The following is a 23,309-nucleotide window of genomic DNA, read 5'->3' on the forward strand; positions in this document are numbered from 1 at the left end:
CTCATGATTATAATATAAAGAATTTGTTACAAATCTGCAGGCAAATCCACCCTCTAAAGCAGCTAGGTGAACTTCTTTTTTGTAACATTATTTATTTATTTTATCAGGCCTACCCCAATTATTTATTGGATAAAAGAAGATGGAACACTACCCATCAACCGGACATTTTATAGGAACTTTAAGAAAACTCTGCAGATCATTCAGGTTTCAGAAGCTGACTCTGGAAATTACCAATGTATAGCAAAAAATGCATTAGGAGCCATCCATCATACCATTTCTGTCACAGTTAAAGGTATACCATGGTTTCAAATGCACTGCTCTTGCCTTCATAAAAGGCTTAAATCTCCAATTAAATGTGTCTTTGATATATTCTTCAATAATAATAAGTGTAAATTTATATCAACACTCATGGTACCTTAAATCTCTTTTCTATTTATAGTGCATCTAAATCAGGTTAAAAATATGCTCCCCCAGATCTTCCTTACAGAAGAATTCCAGTTAATAAATGTAGAAAGAATGAGGGAAATAGAAAATCACCTTTAGAATCCCACAACTATAACTGCTGCTGGCAAAAGCCAGTGATGAATGTTAAAATTAGTGGATGAAACTTTAAAGAGAAATTTGTATAGCCTAAAATACTTCTTCTCCCAAACCCACCCCCCCCAAAAAAATGCATTACTGAGGCATTTTTTAACCTATGCTCACAAATTCCTTATACTCCCCCTTAAGGAAATGGAGCTTAATTTCCATAACCTTGAGTGTAGACTGTACATAGTGACTCACTGCTAATGAGTAGAGTACGGAATGCAGGAAATAGTAACTTTACAGTGGAGAAATCTGGAAGACATCACCTTAACCAAGTGGTCAAGATTAACATAAACAGTAATAAGTCATGTCGGTATCAGGCACTCCCTGAAATAATGTCATTAGAAGGGTCTGTCACCCAAAACTGTAGTCTCATGAGAAAATATCAGACCAACCCAAGTTGAAAGTCGTTCTACAGATGAGCTGATCAGTACTCTTGACTGATCAAGGTCGTGAGAGATGAGAACGACCAAGGAACTGTCAGATTGGAGGAAACTGAGTAAGGACACATGATCAGTAAATGCAATGTGGTGTCCAACAAGACATCAGTGGGAAAACCCGGGGCATCCTAAAAAAGAAAGTAACTTAATGATATTGTACCTATGTTAGTTTCTTGTTTGACAACTGTACCATGGTTATGTAAGATGTTAACATTAGAGAGAGCTGGGCAAAGGCCTTATGGAAACCTCTATACTAACTGCAACTTATGCAAAGTTTTTTAAATTGTGTCTTAATTTTATAATTACATGTATTTTACAGGGATAAGAATTCAAATTCATGTTTCATAACCCTATCTGAACCTGTAAATTGCTCTACACCCTTAGATAAATCTGTCACCTCTATGATGTCTGATTAAAGTAAAATGAAATATCTGTATCTAAAGGGTCTAGAAATAATACATAGATGTCAGTGAATCGCTTTTAACATTCTTTTGAAAATCTGAAGTGTTCTTTGAAGCATCATTTAGAAATCTATTCACTAAAAAATTGAAGTAACAAATGTTTTGCACAACACTTATTTTTATCATTAAAACAGTACAATATGTTAAATTTGCTAGAACATTTATTTGATTCAGATTTCTGTGTTTTTTCCCTTCTCCAATAAAGCGGCTCCATACTGGATCATGGCACCTCAGAATCTTGTGCTGTCTCCAGGAGAGGATGGGACCCTGATCTGCAGAGCTAATGGAAACCCTAAACCCAGAATTAGCTGGTTATCCAATGGAGTCCCAATAGAAAGTAAGTTTCCTTGATTGGCTCCTTTGCAGTATATTTTCAGAGCATAGTTACATCTCAACAGGGAGCAAATGATGAAATAATGGGTTAAAGAAGTAAGCCATATATATTAAACAGAGGCACCAATTATCTTTATATTTTTATTTTATTACCTTTAGATGTTTCTTTTTTTATTAAGATATCATTGATATACAATCTTATGAAGGTTTCACATGAGCAACATTGTGGTTACTGCATTCACCCATATTATCAATGCCTCTCCACACACCCCTTTGCAGTCACTGTCCATCAGCGTAGTAAGATGCTATAGTCACTACTTGTCTTCTCCATGCTATACTGCCTTCCCCAGTGACCCCCCCTACATTGTGTGTGTTAATCATAATGCCCCTTAATCCCCTTCTCCCCCCTCTTCACCCACCTTCCCCACCCCCTTCTCATTGGTAACCACAAGTCCCTTCTTGGAGTCTACGAGTCTGCTGCTGTTTTGTTCCTTCAGTTTTGCTTTGTTGTTATACTCCACAAATGAATGAAATCATTTGGCACTTGTCTTTCTCCACCTGGCTTATTTCACTGAGCATAATATCCTCCAGCTCCATCCATGTTTTTGCAAATGGTAGGATTTTTCTTCTTCTTATGGCTGAATAATATTCCATTGTGTATATGTACCACATCTTCTTTATCCATTCATCTACTGATGGACACTTAGGTTGCTTCCATATCTTGGCTATTGTAAATAGTGCTGCGATAAACATAGGGGTGCATATGTCTTTTTGAATCTGGGATCGTTTTCTTCCAGTAAATTCCTAGGAGTGCAACTGCTGGGTCAAATCTTACTTCTATTTCTAGTTTTTGGAGGAATCTCCATATTGCTTTCCACAATGGTTGAACTAATTACCTTTAGATATTTCTTATGACCAATTAGTTTGTGCTATTAACAGAATGGTATGTGTGGATTAGGATTTGGCAATATTTCCTGTTTGTCACATGGATCATAGAAGGAAAGGCAGGGTCAGAAATAAACATCACTGAAAAGGTCAGATGATCTTCTTTCTTCAAAATGTCAAGTGGTTTGTGGAAACATCCTAGGAGTCTGAGGAGATGGGCAGGGAGGCCAGGAACAGCCAGTAAATATGACAAGAATAAAACATAGCTGTCATCATTTAGAATTTTCATTCCTAATACAGCCCAGATGTTCCCAAGTCCTCAGTCTGCAGAGGTCAGCCCCCATTTAATACCCAAAGAGGAACATATCCTCTGACCCCAGTCCTATGCAGGCCACTCAGTCTTTGACCAGTTATACCTCCCTGAGTACTGCTGAGATCATCTTTGAGCAATACTTACACAGTCCTAGCTGCTGCTTGTCACCTCTTCGGCCACCTTCCCTGTGCTCTTCCTCAGCCAGCTTCTCCAGGCTGCCACCAGGCTACCCCTGAATGCGGCCCCAGGCCCTTCCATTAATCTTGTGAATCAAAGCGAAGAACACTTTCACAAAACTTGGTTAAAGGTTTGAGGATAATAGAAGGGAATTACAGCAAAGACAAACAACTAAAAAGGGATATTGCACGTCCCTGCTCCCAATTCCTAAGCCAGAGCTGCCCACAGAGCCCGAAAGCTCTCCTCCTTCTCAACCCCGCCCACCACCAACTGCTGCCCACGAAGAGTCTCAAACATTTTCGCCTTCTTGGAGTCCAGACCTTCTCTTAGGCCCCGAGAGAGAAAATCAATTTCTGTTTAAAATCCATCCTGTTTACCTCCCCATTAACAGCATAATAATCCTCAAACATGTTCTTTATTCACAAGAGAGACCACCTTCAGGCTTACAATGTGAGCATCTCAGCTCCCCATTGCCTCCAAGCCAGAATCAAAAATCAGTTCTCTACTTGTACATAACCAAAAGTGCATTACACTGCTTTTCCTGCAACCATCCACCCTAAGGCAGATCTGAAAAACACTGGCAGGTCTTACATGGCACCAGTCCCTGTTTCTCACCATCACAGTCTTGGAACTGTGGGCCTGGACTGCGGAAGAGTACCCCGTCCGGTGTTTATCGGTATGTGCCACACACGCCGCACAGTAGTTACCAGAGACTGAAACAGCCTGCGTTTCCTGTAAAGGGAAGTGTGTTCTCGCGAGAATACAGAGTCTACAGAAGCCAACCAATGGGGTTCTGTATTTCCATCCCAACTGTAGGCATGGTCAAGATCAGGAAGAACTGCGGAAAAAACTTTGTGGTTGTGTGTTGGGAAGCTATTGCTACCCCAAAGGCATATAAGTGAAAACAGAAAAAGTGGGAGAAAGCCCAGAACTAAAAAAGAAGTTTTATGATACGGGCTCTGATTTCCTGAGGAATGCGTACAGAATGGCAGTACCGGACGGTGCTTGCCCAGCACTTCGGCTCGCCTCAGAGGCTGTGTGGAAGGTTCAAGCATCAGGGCTATAGTCTCAAAAGTCTTCCCAAAGCTCTGTTACTTTATAAAGTTTAAACTTTCCTTGAAGCAAAAAACAAACTGTATGAAATACTGAATTTCCGCAAAAGCACCTAAAATATATATTTTTTAATCTACAGAAGTCAGGAAAAAGGACACAGCTGCAGAGAGCTGGTGCCAAAAGAGCACTTTGATTTTCTGGTGTGACCTGCAGTGTCTGGGAGGGTGTGGAAGTAGAACCCGGGACCAGAAGGAACAGTCCGAGACTAAGGCCCTGGACAGTGATCCCTGCACGTGTCCCGGAAGGCATCTGGAGAGCCTAACACCCGTAGATCTTTAATTGTGCCCCAGATGAATTGCGGTAGATCTCAGATTCTTCTGCATGGAGCATGTGTAAAATAGCACTGCTGTCATGTTAAAAGGTCTCTTTTTGCTAAGAGATGAGGAGGGGAAGGAATGAAGGAATAAATATGGACAGGAGGACTCCTGCTACAATGACATATTTTGCTGACATTGGAGGGAGAGATCGAAAGCCAGTAACCTGTGATAAGTAGTTAGGGGAATAGAGACACGGCCCAGGATGTTCCCAAGATTCCACCAAGGTGTATTCTTCCTTTTCTGAAAAGTGTAGGGCTCATCTGGCATCCCTTTCGTAGCGGGTAAAATAAGTACATGAAGAGAAAAGTCGTCTCTTCACCCAAAGATTTGTTCTACATTATGCCTAAATGTTCAGATTTCAGAAGATGTTTACACAGGAGACTGACAGAAAAGCTGAGCATTGATCTCACGTTAAACAAACCATTAAATGCTCCAGTCTCTGGTTTCTCATCTCCAAAGTGCATATACTATCTCATCAACCTATTTCATAAGGTTCTTTTTAAAATAAAATTATGCAATAAATACACAGATATTTTAAAAACTGATAGTACTCTCTGCATGTCAGGGGGTACTAACTAACCATTTTGATTCTATTATCTAAATGTTGGGAGCATTTATGGTTTTGGCCACCATGTCAGGAGAATTAGAATAAAAGAAAGTCCCATTGAAAGGCTCTCACCCCAGGTCTGCACCTTACCTTTGGGGCTTTAATTTGTATGTAGTGTTCTGCCAGGAGTTTCAGGTCCCAGGGGTGAATAGACAAGTCCACAGCCAGCAGTGCAAAGGCAGAGAGGAATTTTATTGCTAGCTCAAGCTAGGGTCCCAGTCGCATCAGGCGCAGTGGAGCCTTGACCAGGACCCCAACCCTTGTTTTCAGCATCCTTATATAGGGTCGGGTTATATAAGGTGGTTAGCAGCACTCACGCAGGTGGTTCTTGCTCGTTTCTGGGTGACCTACTTTACTTAGGGGTGGCAGTACTTGATTGGCTGGGGTGAAGGGGCTTTCTTGACCTGGGTTCTATCTTAGCTACTGCGGTTTTCCTGTTTGCTCGCTTTGCTCGGGTGGAATTTTCCAGACTGGGGTCGTGCATGCTCTGACAGCTTAGAGATTCTCTCGGCCTCGTCTCTACAGTGGTAATTTGATACTGTTGAATTTCCTTCTCCAGTGTTCATTTATAGCAGATGAAGTTGGTTAGTCCAAGAAGTAATTATTATTCCTTTGGATAATTTGGGTTTGGATGCCAGAGTTACTCCCTCCCAGTAGCCAGCACACAGAGTCCAAAGGCTTCAAGTATTTCTGCACTAGTGGTTTTATTCCTCCATTGGCCCAGTACCAACTGAGCCTCCATATGTGACTATGACAGTTCCTGGGTTTGTTCGTGTTTCTCAAGCAAGTGCTTAAAGAAAGTGTATCCCAGGCCCCGATGGAGAGATATTACTTATTTGCCACTCTTGCCCAAAGGGTTCATTTTATTCCTAAATACCTTGCCAAAAATAAATACTTGAAGACTGCTCCATTTAGCAAAACTAAAGCAGATACAGTGAAATGCCTCTCAGATAAAGAGTAACATTGAAAAGAATTGATAGTAAAGAAAAGTGCAACTGTGGGCTACATAAAAACTTTTAAAGTGGTTTATGGTATGACTGATGAATCCCCACTAGGGGAAGACTGTCCTACTGGTTTGTTTTTTTTTTTTTTAATAATTATTTTTTATTGAAGGGTAGTTGACGCACAGTATTACATTACATTAGTTTCAAGTGTACAACACAGTGGTAGAACATTTATATACATAATTCTAGGTTCCAGCTATCACCCTACCAAGCTGTTGCAATATCTTGACTATATTCCTTATGCTATACATTATATCCCGGTTACTTATTTATTTTACCATTGGAAGTCTGTCCTTTTTTTTTTTTTTTTTTTTTTTTTTTGTGAGGGCATCTCTCATATTTATTGATCAAATGGTTGTTGACGACAATAAAATTCTGTATAGGGGAGTCAATGCTCAATGCACAATCATTAATCCACCCCAAGCCTAATTTTCGTCAGTCTCCAATCTTCTGAGGCATAACAAACAAGTTCTTACATGTAGAACAAATTCTTACATAATGAATAAGTTACATAGTGAACAGTACAAGGGCAGTCATCACAGAAACTTTCGGTTTTGCTCATGCATTATGAACTCTAAACAGTCGGTTCAAATATGAATACTCATTTGGTTTTTATACTTGATTTATATGTGGATACCACATTTCTCTCTTTATTATTATGATTTTTAATAAAATGCTAAAGTGGTAGGTAGATACAAGATAAAGGTAGAAAACATAGTTTAGTGTTGTAAGAGAGCAAATGTAGATGATCAGGTGTGTGCCTGTAGACTATGTGTTAATCCAAGCTAGACCAGGGCAATAAAACATCCATGTATGCAGAAGATTTCTCTCAGAACAGGGGGGGTGAGGTTCTAAGCCTCACCTCTGTTGATCCCCAATTTCTCACCTGATGGCCTCCCTGCGACTGTGCCTGTCTTAGGTTGTTCCTCCCTTGAGGAATCTTACCCGTCTCTGGCTAACCAGTCATCTTCCAGGGCCATACAGGGGAATGTTAAGTTGGTAAGTGAGAGAGAAGCCTTATTGTTTGAAAAGGTTAGCTTTTTACTTCTTTGCATATTTATGCCCTGTGGCTTCTATGCCCAGCATTTCTCTTGAGGTGTCTTTACCACTTGGAAGAATTATGATACTCGGTAAATTTGATATGAGGCACGAATTCTATTTAAGGGTTGTAATTAGGAAGGAAGAAGAAAAGCTATAGAAGTAGCAGGCGGAAGAAAACATGGGAAGATTGATTATTTCTGTGACATATCTTCTTGTAGAGTAACTTCAGCATGTATAGGTTTTAAGCTACTACTTAAATTGCGCACACACATTAACATAATAGGAGTATAGTTACATAACCAAAGCATATCTGTAATTACCAGCCATCTCCAGTGAAACCAAGAAAACCAGTTAGGCACCTTAGGCATTTGTGAAAACTTATCTATGATATGGTGGATATTGTCCAACTGAACTTGAACAGTCTGAGAGAAATCAGACAAATTAAAACAACCCATTCCTGGGGAATGTTCACATCCCTTATGTTCTTTTAACAGTAAATAGTCTGTAGTTGTAAGACTTTGGAGTGCTACAATTTGCACTTCTCCAAATTCTTGGTTAAGTTCCAACAGTATAGATCCAGTCAAATTTGTTGTTTTACTGTATGCACAGGCCAGCTTAGATATCTCCTTCCTCATTCCCATGGCAAGTCCAGGAACTGGTGGGATGAGTGCATCTACACCTGTAGCAGTGCGTGGATCTTTGTTGGGGTTTTTTGATGATCATCTTCTGGCATGAGTCTTCCAGAGAGTGCTGATGTTGGAAGTCCTTTTTCATATCGTATCTTAGTTCATTTTCGGGGTAGCCCAATTAGGCTTTGATCCTCTGTATAAACACAAACAGACCCTTTGCCTACACTTTTATATGCCCTTTATACCCTTGTGTAGAACTCATTGGAGGTTACCACACAGGAACTGCCCTTTTTTTTTTTTTTTGCTTTGTTTTTGGTATCACTAATCTACACTTACATGACGAATATTATGTTTACTAGGCTCTCCCCTATACCAGGTCTCCCCTATAAACCCCTTTACAGTCACTGTCCATCAGCATAGCAAAATGTTGTAGAATCACTACTTGCCTTCTCTGTGTTGTACAGCCCTCCCTTTTCTCCTACCCCCCCATGCATGTTAATCTTAATACCCCCCTACTTCTCCCCCCCTTATCCCTCCCTACCCACCCATCCTCCCCAGTCCCTTTCCCTTTGGTACCTGTTAGTCCATTCTTGAGTTCTGTGTTTCTGCTGCTGTTTTGTTCCTTCAGTTTTTCCTTTGTTCTTATATTCCACAGATAAGTGAAATCATTTGATATTTCTCTTTCTCCGCTTGGCTTGTTTCACTGAGCATAATACCCTCCAGCTCCATCCATGTTGCTGCAAATGATTGGATTTGCCCTTTTCTTATGGCTGAGTAGTATTCCATTGTGTATATTTACCACATTTTCTTTATCCATTCATCTATTGATGGACATTTAGGTTGCTTCCAATTCTTGGCTATTGTAAATAGTGCTGCAATAAACATAGGGGTGCATCTGTCTTTCTCAAACTTGATTGCTGCGTTCTTAGGGTAAATTCCTAGGAGTGGAATTCCTGGGTCAAATGGTAAGTCTGTTTTGAGCATTTTGATGTACCTCCATACTGCTTTCCACAATGGTTGAACTAACTTACATTCCCACCAGCAGTGTAGGAGGGTTCCCCTTTCTCCACAGCCTCGCCAACATTTGTTGTTGTTTGTCTTTTGGATGGCAGCCATCCTTACTGGTGTGAGGTGATACCTCATTGTAGTTTTAATTTGCATTTCTCTCATAATTAGCGATGTGGAGCATCTTTTCATGTGTCTGTTGGCCATCTGTATTTCTTTTTTGGAGAACTGTCTGTTCAGTTCCTCTGCCCATTTTTTAATTGGGTTATTTGTTTTTTGTTTGTTGAGGCGTGTGAGCTCCTTATATATTCTGGACGTCAAGCCTTTATCGGATGTGTCATTTTCAAATATATTCTCCCATACTGTTGGGATCCTTCTTGTTCTATTGATGGTGTCTTTTGCTGTACAGAAGCTTTTCAGCTTAATATAGTCCCACTTACTCATTTTTGCTGTTGTTTTCCTTGCCCGGGGAGATATGTTCAAGAAGAGGTCACTCATGTTTATGTCTAAGAGGTTTTTGCCTATGTTTTCTTCCAAGAGTTTAATGGTTTCATGGCTTACATTCAGGTCTTTGATCCATTTTGAGTTTACTTTTGTGTGTGGGGTTAGACAATGGTCCAGTTTCATTCTCCTACATGTAGCTGTCCAGTTTTGCCAGCACCACCTGTTGAAGAGACTGTCATTTCGCCATTGTATGTCCATGGCTCCTTTATCAAATATTAATTGACCATATATGTCTGGGTTAATGTCTGGATTCTCTAGTCTGTTCCATTGGTCTGTGGCTCTGCTCTTGTGCCAGTACCAAATTGTCTTGATTACTATGGCTTTATAGTAGAGCTTGAAGTTGGGGAGTGAGATCCCCCCTACTTTATTCTTCTTTCTCAGGATTGCTTTGGCTATTCGGGGTCTTTGGTGTTTCCATATGAATTTTTGAATTATTTGTTCCAGTTCATTGAAGAATGTTGCTGGTAGTTTCATAGGGATTGCATCAAATCTGTATATTGCTTTGGGCAGGATGGCCATTTTGACGATATTAATTCTTCCTAGCCACGAGCATGGGATGAGTTTCCATCTGTTAGTGTCCCCTTTAATTTCTCTTAAGAGTGATTTGTAGTTTTCAGAGTATAAGTCTTTCACTTCTTTGGTTAGGTTTATTCCTAGGTATTTTATTTTTTTTGATGCAATTGTGAATGGAGTTGTTTTCCTGATTTCTCTTTCTGTTGGTTCATTGTTAGTATATAGGAAAGCCACAGATTTCTGTGTGTTGATTTTGTATCCTGCAACTTTGCTGTATTCCGATATCAGTTCTAGTAGTTTTGGGGTGGAGTCTTTAGGGTTTTTTATGTACAGTATCATGTCATCTGCAAATAGTGACAGTTTAACTTCTTCTTTACCAATCTGGATTCCTTGTATTTCTTTATTTTGTCTGATTGCCGTGGCTAGGACCTCCAGTACTATGTTAAATAACAGTGGAGAGAGTGGGCATCCCTGTCTAGTTCCCGATCTCAGCGGAAATGCTTTCAGCTTCTTGCTGTTCAATATAATGTTGGCTGTGGGTTTATCATAGATGGCCTTTATTATGTTGAGGTACTTGCCCTCTATTCCCATTTTGCTGAGAGTTTTTAACATGAATGGATGTTGAACTTTGTCAAATGCTTTTACAGCATCTATGGAGATGATCATGTGGTTTTTGTCTTTCTTTTTGTTGATGTGGTGGATGATGTTGATGGACTTTCGAATGTTGTACCATCCTTGCATCCCTGGGATGAATCCCACTTGGTCATGGTGTATGATCCTTTTGATGTATTTTTGAATTCGGTTTGCTAATATTTTGTTGAGTATTTTTGCATCTACGTTCATCAGGGATATTGGTCTGTAGTTTTCTTTTTTGGTGGGGTCTTTGCCTGGTTTTGGTATTAGGGTGATGTTAGCTTCATAGAATGAGTTTGGGAGTATCCCCTCCTCCTCTATTTTTTGGAAAACTTTAAGGAGAATGGGTATTATGTCTTCCCTGTATGTCTGATAAAATTCCGAGGTAAATCCATCTGGCCCGGGGGTTTTGTTCTTTGGTAGTTTTTTTATTACCGCTTCAATTTCGTTGCTGGTAATTGGTCTGTTTAGATTTTCTGTTTCTTCCTGGGTCAATCTTGGAAGGTTATATTTTTCTAGGAAGTTGTCCATTTCTCCTAGGTTTCCCAGCTTGTTAGCATATAGGTTTTCATAGTATTCTCCAATAATTCTTTGCATTTCCGTGGGGTCCGTCGTGATTTTTCCTTTCTCGTTTCTGATACTGTTGATTTGTGTTGACTCTCTTTTTCTCTTAATAAGTCTTGCTAGAGGCTTATCTATTTTGTTTATTTTCTCGAAGAACCAGCTCTTGGTTTCATTGATTTTTGCTATTGTTTTATTCTTCTCAATTTTATTTATTTCTTCTCTGATCTTTATTATGTCCCTCCTTCTGCTGACCTTAGGCCTCATCTGTTCTTCTTTTTCCAATTTCGATAATTGTGACATTAGACCATTCATTTGGGATTGCTCTTCCTTTTTTAAATATGCTTGGATTGCTATATACTTTCCTCTTAAGACTGCTTTTGCTGCGTCCCACAGAAGTTGGGGCTTAGTGTTGTTGTTGTCATTTGTTTCCATATATTGCTGGATCTCCATTTTGATTTGGTCATTGATCCATTGATTATTTAGGAGCGTGTTGTTAAGCCTCCATGTGTTTGTGAGCCTCTTTGCTTTCTTTGTACAGTTTATTTCTGGTTTTATGCCTTTGTGGTCTGAAAAGTTGGTTGGTAGGATTTCAATCTTTTGGAATTTTCTGAGGCTCTTTTTGTGGCCTAGTATGTGGTCTATTCTGGAGAATGTTCCATGTGCACTTGAGAAGAATGTATATCCCGCTGCTTTTGGATGTAGAGTTCTATAGATGTCTATTAGGTCCATCTGCTCTACTGTGTTGTTCAGTGCTTCCGTGTCCTTACTTATTTTCTGCCCAGTGGATCTATCCTTTGGGGTGAGTGGTGTGTTGAAGTCTCCTAGAATGAATGCATTGCAGTCTATATCCCCCTTTAGTTCTGTTAGTATTTGTTTCACATATGCTGGTGCTCCTGTGTTGGGTGCATATATATTTAGAATGGTTATATCCTCTTGTTTGACTGAGCCCTTTATCATTATGTAGTGTCCTTCTTCATCTCTTGTTACTTTCTTTGTTTTGAAGTCTATTTTGTCTGATATTAGTACTGCAACCCCTGCTTTCTTCTCACTGTTGTTTGCTTGAAATATGTTTTTCCATCCCTTGACTTTTAGTCTGTACATGTCTTTGGGTTTGAGGTGAGTTTCTTGTAAGCAGCATATAGATGGGTCTTGCTTTTTTATCCATTCTGTTACTCTGTGTCTTTTGATTGGTGCATTCAACCCATTAACATTTAGGGTGACTATTGAAAGATATGTACTTATTGCCATTGCAGGCTTTAAATTCGTGGTTACCAAAGGTTCAAGGTTAGCCTCTTTAGTATCTTACTGCCTAACTTAGCTCGCTTATTGAGCTGTTATATACACTGTCTGGAGATTCTTTTCTTCTCTCCCTTCTTGTTCCTCCTCCTCGATTCTTCATATGTTGGGTGTTTTGTGCTGTGCTCTTTCTAGGAGTGCTCCCATCTAGAGCAGTCCCTGTAAGATGTTCTGTAGAGGTGGTTTGTGGAAAGCAAATTCCCTCAGCTTTTGTTTGTCTGGGAATTGTTTAATCCCACCGTCATATTTGAATGATAGTCGTGCTGGATACAGTATCCTTGGTTCAAGGCCCTTCTGTTTCATTGTATTAAATATATCATGCCATTCTCTTCTGGCCTGTAGGGTTTCTGTTGAGAAATCTGACATTAGCCTGATGGGTTTCCCTTTATAGGTGACCTTTTTCTCTCTAGCTGCCTTTAACACTCTTTCCTTGTCCTTGATCTTTGCCATTTTAATTATTATGTGTCTTGGTGTTGCCCTTCTTGGATCCTTTCTGTTGGGGGTTCTGTGTATTTCCGTGGTCTGTTCGATTACTTCCTCCCCCAGTGTGGGGAAGTTTTCAGCAATTATTTCTTCTAAGATACTTTCCATCTCTTTTCCTCTCTCTTCTTCTTCTGGGACCCCTATAATACGGATATTGTTCCTTTTGGATTGATCACACAGTTCTCTTAATATTGTTTCATTCCTGGAGATCCTTTTGTCTCTCTCTCTGTCAGCTTCTATGCGTTCCTGTTCTCTGATTTCAATTCCATCAATGGCCTCTTGCATTCTATCCATTCTGCTTATAAACCCTTCCAGAGTTTGTTTCATTTCTGCGATCTCCTTTCTGGCATCTGTGATCTCCTTCCGGACTTCATCCCATTTCTCTTGCGTATTTCTCTGCATCTCTGTCAGCATGTTTATGATTCTTATTTTGAATTCTTTTTCAGGAAGACTGGTTAGGTCTGTCTCCTTCTCTGGTGTTGTCTCTGTGATCTTTGTCGGCCTGTAGCTTTGCCTTTTCATGGTGATAGGAATAGTCTGCAGAGCTGGGACGAGTGACGGCTGGAAGGACTTCCTTTCTTGTTGGTTTGTGGCCCTCCTCTCCTGGGAGAACAGCGACCTCTAGTGGCTTGTGCTGCGCAGCTGCGCGCAGACAGGGTTTCTGCTTCCTGCCCGTCTGCTATGGAGTTAATCTCCGCTGTTGCTGTGGGCGTGGCCTGGCTTGGGCAGCTACTCCAAAATGGTGGAGTCGCGTTGGAGCAGGAGCTGCTGGGAGGCTATTTATCTCCGTAAGGGGCCTCCCTGCTCCCTGCAGCCCAGGGGTTAGGGTGCCCAGAGATCCCGGATTCCCTACCTCTGGATTAAGTGACCCGCCCTGCCCCTTTAAGACTTCCAAAAAGCACCCGCCGAAACAAAACAACGACCACCAAAAAAAAAAAAAGGAAAAAAATTTTTAAATTAAGAAAAAAAAAAAAAGTTTTTAATTAAAAAAAAAAAAGGTGGTCGTTCGTTTTTCTTTATTCTCCAGTGCCAGCCTCAGGCCTCTGCTCACCGGTCTTTCTGCCCTGTTTCCCTAGTATTGGGGTCCCTATCCCTTTAAGACTTCCAAAAAGCGCTCGCCAAAACAAAACAGCAAAAAAGCAAAAAAAAAATAGTCACGCGCTTTTCTTATGTCCTCTGTCGCCCAGCCTCCAGTGCCTGCTCACTGTTCTTGCTGCCCTGTTTTCCTAGTATCGAGCGCCCTGCACTCTGGCCCGGATGGCTGGGGCTGGGTGTTCGGCAGTCCTGGGCTCCGTCTCCCTCCTGCTCTGCGTATTCTTCTCCCGCAGGGAGCTGGGGGGAGGGGCGCTCGGCTCCCGCGGGGCCGGGACTTGTATCTTACCCCCTTTACGAGGCGCTGGGTTCTCTCAGGTGCGGTTGTGGTCTGGATATTGTCCTGTGTCCTCTGGTCTTTATTCTAGGAAGGGTTGTCTTTGTTATATTTTCATAGATATATGTGGTTTTGGGAGGAGATTTCCGCTGCTCTACTCACGCCGCCATCTTCCGCCCCTCTCTGTCCTACTGGTTTTGTTAATGGAACTGGTCTACCGCATTCATGGTGATATATTTTTTTTTTTTAACATGTATAAAAAACACGTAACTTTTTTTTCAAGTGTACAGTTCTAGGTAGTGTTAAGTATATTCACAATATTGTGAAACTGATCTCCAGAACCTTCTCATCTTGCAAAACTGAAGCTCTTTACCCATTGAGCAACACACACCAGTATAACTTTTAAGTGCTCAGTGTACTCAAGGAATTGGAGGAGCTCTTCTCACACAGTCGGACACCCACCCAGAGACACTGGCCCGGAGCTCTGAACTCATCACTGTCTAAAATGCCCAGGCACAGCTCTCCTGGCCCCCCTGCCTGGCATGTCCACAGAGGATAGACACGTGGTGGGCACTGGGGTTCCCTGAGGAGTCCCAACACTGTAAGCCCAAGGGCTGGTTCCAAAAGTTCTAAGAATAATTGACAGAAAAGACTCCAGAAATGCCGCTTCACTTCAGTATGCCTTGTTGAAGCATCAGATGGACATTACAGAGCATGTGTAAGTCAGAAAGGCCCAGATGATACTACACGTGGAATCTGGAACAGAGAACATGGGATACTGCATTCCCAGGGTACCTGGTTGCCTGCCACCACAGTAGTTCACGTCCTATGTCACTGTGTCATTTCTGTCTTCTGCTGTCATTTATTGATGAAATCTAGACCCTGTTGAATGAATTAGAACTTGCACTGTTTTCTAATTGTAATAACATGTTCCTTTATGGCAATTTTGAAATTATTAGAGTCATAACCAGCAGATATAAGCAAAGAAACCAAAGTATTTTGGCACACTCCTATCACTTGTTGAACTAACTGGAGTATCTGAGATGATTTCGTAAATAGCTATTTATATATTGATTAAAACTGGAGTGTTTTAATCCAGAATGATATGGGATTAAACTACATACAGAATGATATGATACATACAGAATGATATGATAGTGAATTTGTGTGGTTTTAAGTCACTAAGTTTGTAGTAACTTGTTACTACAGCCATAGAAAATGAATGCAGAATGAGTGAGCACCATACTTGAATATGTATAATAAAACAAGGATGAACAACTGTAGTTTGCTTTATTTTATTAAAAGTAAATTAATAAACTACAGATGAAGCAAATATTTGAGATTTGAAAGTGATTAAGGAGTCTAAATGCAGTGATAAATATGTCTTAGGTACAAATTCTTTTTCTGTCATCAAAGAGAAAAAGTGGTGTTGAGAATGAAATTTAGGCTACTTCGCTGGTTCAAGTTGCAAGAGCAGTTTTAGAGGAATGGTGCTGTTATTTAGCTTTGCTTTTGCTCAGCATGCTGAGGCAGATACCTGCCATCCCTTTAGTGTATTATAAGGTCACTGTTAGTTTTCACAGGTTTTGGCATTCTCCAAAAGGAATTTATCTCCTGTAACACAGCCTTTCCAAATTGCTAGGCATGTCCTGGACCAAATTCTCACATACTGAATTACCCAACTGGTTCCATTCCACTTCAGTGAGGATCAGTCCTGGTCCTACTGTTTTTTTAAGTAGTTGAGAGATGTAGTTGAAAACACTATCTTTATAAGAAGTTTCACACAATTTCTACTGTGACCCCAGGCATTTCCAAGACAGGAAAATAAATATTTTCACGTATAATGATTAGCCCATATTTATTTGCATACTTACTTATTTATTTCAATAAGGGGCTCTTGAAAAATGTAGGTTTTGATGAGTACAGAGGGTTTTTGTATTTTTTTTACCAGCTTTTGCTGCTCTTCTTGATAAGTAACTTCCCTCTTCTTCCCTCTTCATAAATAACTGCAGCTTCTTTGTCAACAAGGCAGTGTTTTCCTGAATTTGTGTTGCAGTTTCACCAAACTTGTGATTTTTTTCTCCTTCATCTTTCAAAATAATATTCCATCTTACAGAATCAATCCACCTAACACTAAGTGAATATCAAACAGATACCCATGCTGGTAAGTGGTAACTACGTTCTGAGGAAGGAGGATTGTGGTCTTCGCCTGGGTTGGGTTCTTAGTCTCCTCCTTACTGAATGTACCTCTATCAGTCTGTATTTCTGTCCTGCTTACTGTAATGTAGACCTACAGCTTTACATCTTTAAAGCATGGAGGAATAAATATACATTTCAATTTTTACACCCAAACAGTTGCCCCTGATGACCCCAGCAGAAAAATAGATGGCGATACCATTATTTTTTCCAATGTTCAAGAAAGATCAAGTGCGGTGTTTCAGTGCAACGCCTCTAACGAATATGGATATTTACTGGCAAATGCATTTGTAAATGTGTTGGGTAAGCTCTTCCTTTATTAAAAACATGGCAAATTAAATTAACGGCTGCTATTGTTCTCCATTCAGCAAAAATTATTGAGCATCTACAGTGTGCTGTGCACAGTACTTGGAGCTGTGAGGGATGTATGAAGACGAGTAAGATCCAGACCTTGCCCTAAGGGGAATTACAGTCTGGCCTTGATGTTCTTTCAGCACACGGTTGTTTATGATGGCAAAGTCTTCCATGTAGAAATAATCAGATTGTCAGGCTGCTCCATTCACAGGTGGTTAAACTAACTGCCAAACCCCTCAAAAGGAAAAGAGCAGTGGTCAGCTATGACTAACTGAATGTGACTGCTCTTGCAGCCTGAGAAACTAACAACTTGAATGACAAGTTCATGATTCTGGTTCTTTTTTTAAATAAATCATTAATCATACTGTTTGATCTTTTTCCAAGTACAAATATACATTTATTGATTGATTCATGATAACATGTTTAGAAAACTATTATATATATCATCATCTTCTGTAATAGTTGGTTCATGTGAACATTATGTTTGTCATAATGGACAAAACTACCAGCATAATCAGAGTTGTTCAAAACTTGCATGAGAATCATTTTCCTGGCACCAGGGAATTATATTTCATGTCTTTAAGTGCAGTAGGCTCCCTTCCAAACAAAATTACAGTCAGGAAGCTAACCAATATTTGGGATTTTTCCTTCATGCTTGAAATGAAGGTAAATAAACCACATGAATTGCTGAGTGAAATGAGATATGGGTGGATGTTTAGGAAGCAGCTCTGATTTCTGGTCCCGTGTTTCGTCATCAGCACCCTGCTTTTCTCTGCCGGCTGGTGTGTTCCCCACCACTTCCCCCAAACACACCCCCATGATGACCCTGGCTTGCGATGGGCCAGTCACTCAACAAAAATACACTCGACCATTATTTTGATGACAGATTCTGCACTTGTTTCTGGTGAGAAAACAACAGAAAGTCCCATCCCCTGGCCACAAGGGATTCACAGTGTAGTAGGAAATACAGATAAATAAGTCAATTACTAAAATACTGTGTGTAATATGTGGGGCATTTGGCAGAGGGAGAAAACTAGGATTTTTCCACCTTGAGTGACTGGTACCATCATACTTGAGAGAGAACATAAGGGGAAAGACATGTTGGTTGTGCTTTAGCGGAAACTCTAACGGCCTTAGAACAAAGTGCAATAGAATATACGGGGGGGCCTCAAGTTTCTTTTGTTTTAATATTTACTTTACCCCTTTAAAACGTTTTCAGCTGAGCCACCACGAATCCTTACGTCTGCAAACACCCTCTATCAGATCATTGCCAACAGGCCCGCTTTACTGGACTGTGCCTTCTTCGGGTCACCTCTACCTACCATTGAGTGGTAAGTAATGTTCCTATTTGGCTTCCTCCGTATGTTGGCTTTTAGTCAGAGAGCAGACAGGGCGAAGGCTGTGCAGAATCCATCATACCATTAATTATTAAGTTCATTCACAAATATTTAACTACTTGCACCATGCGACTTTCACACGCATAATCTATTTAACAGCATACTTTGTCAATGACAGAGGTATTTGTAAATGTTTTTTAAAAAATTGAAGGTGGCTGTATTTTTCAATGCCATGGACATCACCTGGGACTTCACTAATGGTGGCCAAAGGGCAGGTCAGGGGGCATTCCTTCATAAAATATCATTTGGGGTGGGGTCAGAGGTTCTATAAGCTTAAACCGGAATTTATTACCTGTGTTCATCTTAAGCGCCTCTCCCACAGAGTGTGCTGACTTGGGTCCAGCCGAGCTCTCCTGTGTCCTCTCGCTGCCAGCTCCCAGCCAGCCCTTCTCACACACCACTGCTGATACCCATCCTGGTCATCCTCTGAGCTTACTTACTTTAGCAGGAGCTGGGAGAGGCAACAGCTCAGAAAGAATTGAACATTCAGTTATTGATCATCTATCAGGTACCATACACTGTGCTAGGCTCAACCTCCTGATGTGAGGTGGAGCCAGAATAGGATTACAGGACAGTCTCCCCAGGTCTCCACCTTAAGCACAGAGAAGAGAAACACAGGCACTCAGGCAGGTGTTTTCCAGTGCAGGTGATGGGTTACTGCTCAGCTGGGCCGCCTGACCCCTTTACTTCCATCCTCCTTCTGTCTGATACTAATCGGGAAGCTGAATGTACCCATACTTTACATACATGCTGTGTTTTTTTCTTCCCTGAATATTTTCCTATTCATACTTTCAGAAGTACAACCCTTGTAACCCTGAAATGAAGACCTTCTTAGAATCATAGCCTGCAGATGGACTTACAAATGATCACAGGAGGGGGAAACTGTCAGAAAGCACAGTGTTCATTTTGCCTGTTTTATCAATCAGAGATAAAACAAGTAAAAATGTGTTTATAAATTAGGAGTCTCTCATAATGAAAATGACAATTTAAGCATTTTGTAATGTCAGCCTAGTTCTTCAAGCACCATTTATCACCAAATTTTCCAGTTTTACATCCTGTCTTTTCAGTGATCCCACCAACTTGCCAGCACGCAGTAAGCTCATGCAGATTGCAGACATCTCTGAACTTGATGCCATAATGCAGATCACAGTGTGCTGACCATGACCATGGCATTTTATGACTTACTTCAAATTATGTTTTTTTCTCATTGTGATCATTTCCTTGATGAAGGTTTAAAGGAGCTAAAGGCAGTGCTCTTCGTGAAGATAACTATGTTCTACATGAAAATGGAACTTTGGAAATTCCTGTGGCCCAAAAGGACAGTGTAGGAACTTACGTATGTGTTGCAAGGAATAAGTTAGGGACAGCAAAGAATGAAGTTCACTTAGAAATCAAAGGTAAGGCAGAAGTGATGAAACTTTTTTTTCAAGTATTATGTGACTTGGAGCAAATTCTCCAATTTGGGCAATGGATAACTTTAACTTTATCCTTTAAATTTCAGATCCAACAAGGATTATTAAACAACCAGAATATGCAGTGGTGCAAAGAGGGAGCACAGTGTCCTTTGAATGCAAAGTAAAACACGATCACACCTTAATCCCCACTGTCCTGTGGCTGAAGGACAACAGTGAGCTGCCCAGTGATGGAAGGTATTTGAAGATGACTTACTCCCTTTCTCTTCCTTCTCTCTTTCAGCTGCTATTGAACTTAAAGATTTATTGTATAGTGACTTAACAGTGATGTTTTCAAAGCTTCTGAAGACTGCTGTCTCCAAAATAGTTATGCATTTCTCCCTGCTGTAAAATGATCAGACTTAAAAAGGTATCAAGTTATTGAAATAAGACCCTGAGAATGTTTGTCTATCTTTGTGTGTTGGTCTCCTACGTAACTCAGGATGAGAAAAACCTTTCTGCCTTGGCCAACCTCCATTGTTTTCTACCTTGTACAGTGAAGTCTCAACAGATGTTTTCATTACCAGTCTACAAATAAGCAGAAATACGATCTGTTTAATCACCAGAGTGCTCCTGAATCCTTGTCAGTATTTTAAAGGACACTAGTTTTTATTTGGCTAGGGAATTTTCACTTGATTTTATCTAAAGCCAGTAGAAGGAGAAAGTTAAAAAAAAAACAAAAACAGGTAAAGCACTTAAAAGGGAGCCAGAGCATGTTGCATTCCTTTAGGCTGGAATGGAAGAAAGGTGGAACCCAAATTCTGGGTGAGGGCCTCAGTTTGAGAGTAAGTACTGGGGAGTTGAACGCGTGAATTCTGGCTGTCACAGGGTGGCTACAAGCATCGCCCCCTATTGGAAGGAATGCTGGAAGCTGGTGGGCATGATTTCTGTGTTTCCCTTCCAACAGCTCCTGCTGCTCATTAAGCACCCTAAAAGGACTATGTGACCTTTTTTATATACCCAGAGTTTCCATATAGTTCTATGCTTCAACTTGTCAGTTTCATTTATAAAATCTGAGTTGACAAAGATGAGAATGAAATATGAAGAAATGGTACTGGGTTTAAGTCAACTAAATATTTAACTTGGAATTCCCTGCAGACAGTTAACGATTTATGCAACCTTGTTAAAACTACACGTTTCCTATTGACAGATTTTCGACCTACTGAGTAATTTTTCATGCCTGCTAGTAGCCTTTAGAAAACTCCTCATGGTGATGGCTAACCTGAATCTTCCTGTTTCTGGTAGTAAAGCTAATTACTACTTGCATTTACCTCCTCCTATGAGAGTTTATTAACATAGCAAAAATGATACAAAATTTCTGCAGCAAATAATAAATTATTTTAAAATATACACTTTGTTAGTAATTGAGCTGGATGAGTAGTGTTCAAATGCTTTTTAGCAGTGGACACCAGAGGAAACCCTTCAGTGAGGGTAACTGGGGCTGCCCCCGCCTCACTTCTGGAAGCCCCTGATCTTTAAAGAGATTCCTTAAACTCCAGAAGCATGGCTCAAAGCCACCAGGCCAGATGCCTTAGCATCTCTTCTAACCCAAGATTCTAATTCATTCTAATCATTTTCCAACTTCAGTCATTATCAAAGTGATACATACTGTATAGGATTTCAGGCCTGATGTGTGGCAGATCTTTATCATCTTTCCCTTTTATCAAGTTCACAGTTTCTTTCTTGACAGTTAGGCAGTCATTGGATGTGGTCAGATGTCCCTTTCGGCTGCTCAGATGTGTTCCAATTACAGGTTCACTGTTGACAAGGACCATTTGGTGGTAGCTGACGTAAGTGATGATGACGGTGGGATCTACACGTGTGTGGCCAACACAACCCTGGACAGTGTTTCAGCCAGTGCTGTGCTTCGCGTTGTCGGTAAGAACTGGACACGTACACACAACTGGCTGCCCTGTTTTAGGCTGGAAAAACAAGTATCAGGGGTAAATGTTTGCTTATGATAGTCTTAAAGTTTTATCGGTGAGCTAAATACCCATGCTTTTCTTCTTTGAAAGATGCCTTTGAGGTGAAATTTCAATATAAACATTCTCTGTAGCAGCACTGGAATTAAATGGTGGTTATGCATATTTGTGATATTTTTATAAGAAAATTGGGGAGAACATCTCTCTTATTTAAAATTGGAGATTTCCCCCCTAAATTGTTACTGCATGTTTATTGATTGATGCCATGTCTCACAGTTATAGGCTTTAGTTTTATAATCTTAATCATGTTCAGTCTTTGTCTTCTTGTGCTATCTTATAGCTTATATCTTTCCATTACTAATTCTGATTAAAATCCTTTATATTAATGTCCTTTCTAGCTCCTACTCCAACTCCAGCTCCCATTTACGGTAAACTAATATGAGTCTTCTTTCTCTGTTTTCTGTTAAACAATTTCACATTTGCAGAAAAAAGTCCTTTCTTTTCTTTAGCACATCATTGTGTTTCTTTAAGGAAAAGAGCTCTGTCAAATGTTCTGTTGTGTTACCCATTTGCTGCCATAAATCATCTCTTCATTATAACACTGTTACTTTTAACTGAATATACTGCCGCTCATTTCTAAATATTTCATGTTATTGTAAAGTCATTTTGCTTAAAAGATGTCCCTCTTTGACATAATTTCCTTCTAAAGTAGCATAGTGCTTTTTCAAAAGCTACCATCCACATTTTACAGAATGAAAAAGCTACTGCAAAAATCACTCCACAAATTAGGTTTTTATTTCAGTCTATTGAAAGTTGTTTTGGAAAAATAGATGTTGTTTGGGATTCCTTTTCCCAGAAACTTACATAGGAAAACAGTGGATGTTTAGAACATTTGATCTTTAAATCAGAGAAAACAAACTCACTGTGCAAAAGATAAATCACTAAAAAAAGACCAAAAAGAGGGCCCTTCCAGGTTGTGTGATTTTTTTTCTGCATCTGAAAAATTAATCAGAAATTATTTCCAGAGATATTTTTGATTAAAGAACCCTCATCTTTATTCAGCATATAAATACTCCATTGGTGTAATTTTATGGCATAAACTAGGTGGATTTTACATAGTGTCATTAGTTATGCTAAAGAAGACCTACCCTTTATAGACATCTATGGTTTGAGAGGAAAGAATACAAGAACTAAAAGGAGAAAAAGTCCCAATATTTGCATTTATTGTATATGGCCTCTGGTTCCCCAAGAGCCACAGTCAGTCCCAGGAGCAAGGCCAGGAAAAGCCCAGGGAATGTTAACTCTGGATCTCAGACACACCATTAGAAGAGGCAGACATGCTTCTGGGACACACTCGTCCCCACAGGTGTCTGTAGCCTGGTGACTTGTGAGAGTAAATGCACCATATCCCCATGTACCTGACTATCGTACTGAGAATCTGCAGAAAGTATGCATGCTGAGGACTACTTATATAGCATCAATTTTAGAATTCCCTTAAGAATATAAGTATTCTTCAGGAGCCCCTAAATCTGTAATTCTGCATGTTTCAGAAAGAACATATGAGTCTTCCTTAAACAGTACATCTATCTTCCCGTATTTGTTTTCTCAGCATTTGCTACTGTCTGTTTCCCATTTATTAGAAATGAAGCTTCAATAATATTTTTTCTGTCTGTGCCCCTTCGTGTTTAGAGAACGTCTTTCACTGAGAGTGCTGGTG

The 23,309-nt window shown here is 40.1% G+C and overlaps 1 protein-coding gene across 19 annotated transcripts in view; it reads left to right on the top strand.

Moving 5' to 3' along the window:
* NRCAM (neuronal cell adhesion molecule) overlaps positions 1-23,309 on the top strand; it is a 256,908-nt gene that overhangs the window by 199,440 nt on the left and 34,159 nt on the right. For 12 of the 19 annotated variants that reach the window (XM_036918959.2, XM_036918946.2, XM_036918948.2 and 9 more), the window contains 8 exons: positions 108-292; positions 1,692-1,823; positions 16,628-16,771; positions 18,042-18,153; positions 19,450-19,616; positions 19,721-19,868; positions 21,424-21,548; positions 21,991-22,020. In XM_036918959.2, the coding sequence (XP_036774854.2) occupies positions 108-292; positions 1,692-1,823; positions 16,628-16,771; positions 18,042-18,153; positions 19,450-19,616; positions 19,721-19,868; positions 21,424-21,548; positions 21,991-22,020 (1,043 nt within the window). The remainder of the gene's footprint in view (positions 1-107; positions 293-1,691; positions 1,824-16,627; positions 16,772-18,041; positions 18,154-19,449; positions 19,617-19,720; positions 19,869-21,423; positions 21,549-21,990; positions 22,021-23,309) is intronic. The other 7 variants (XM_036918955.2, XM_036918956.2, XM_036918957.2 and 4 more) reach the window with 1 other exon arrangement.

This window comes from Manis pentadactyla, chromosome 7, assembly GCF_030020395.1.
Source record: "Manis pentadactyla isolate mManPen7 chromosome 7, mManPen7.hap1, whole genome shotgun sequence".
In the NCBI taxonomy this organism is placed as follows: Eukaryota; Metazoa; Chordata; class Mammalia; order Pholidota; family Manidae; genus Manis; species Manis pentadactyla.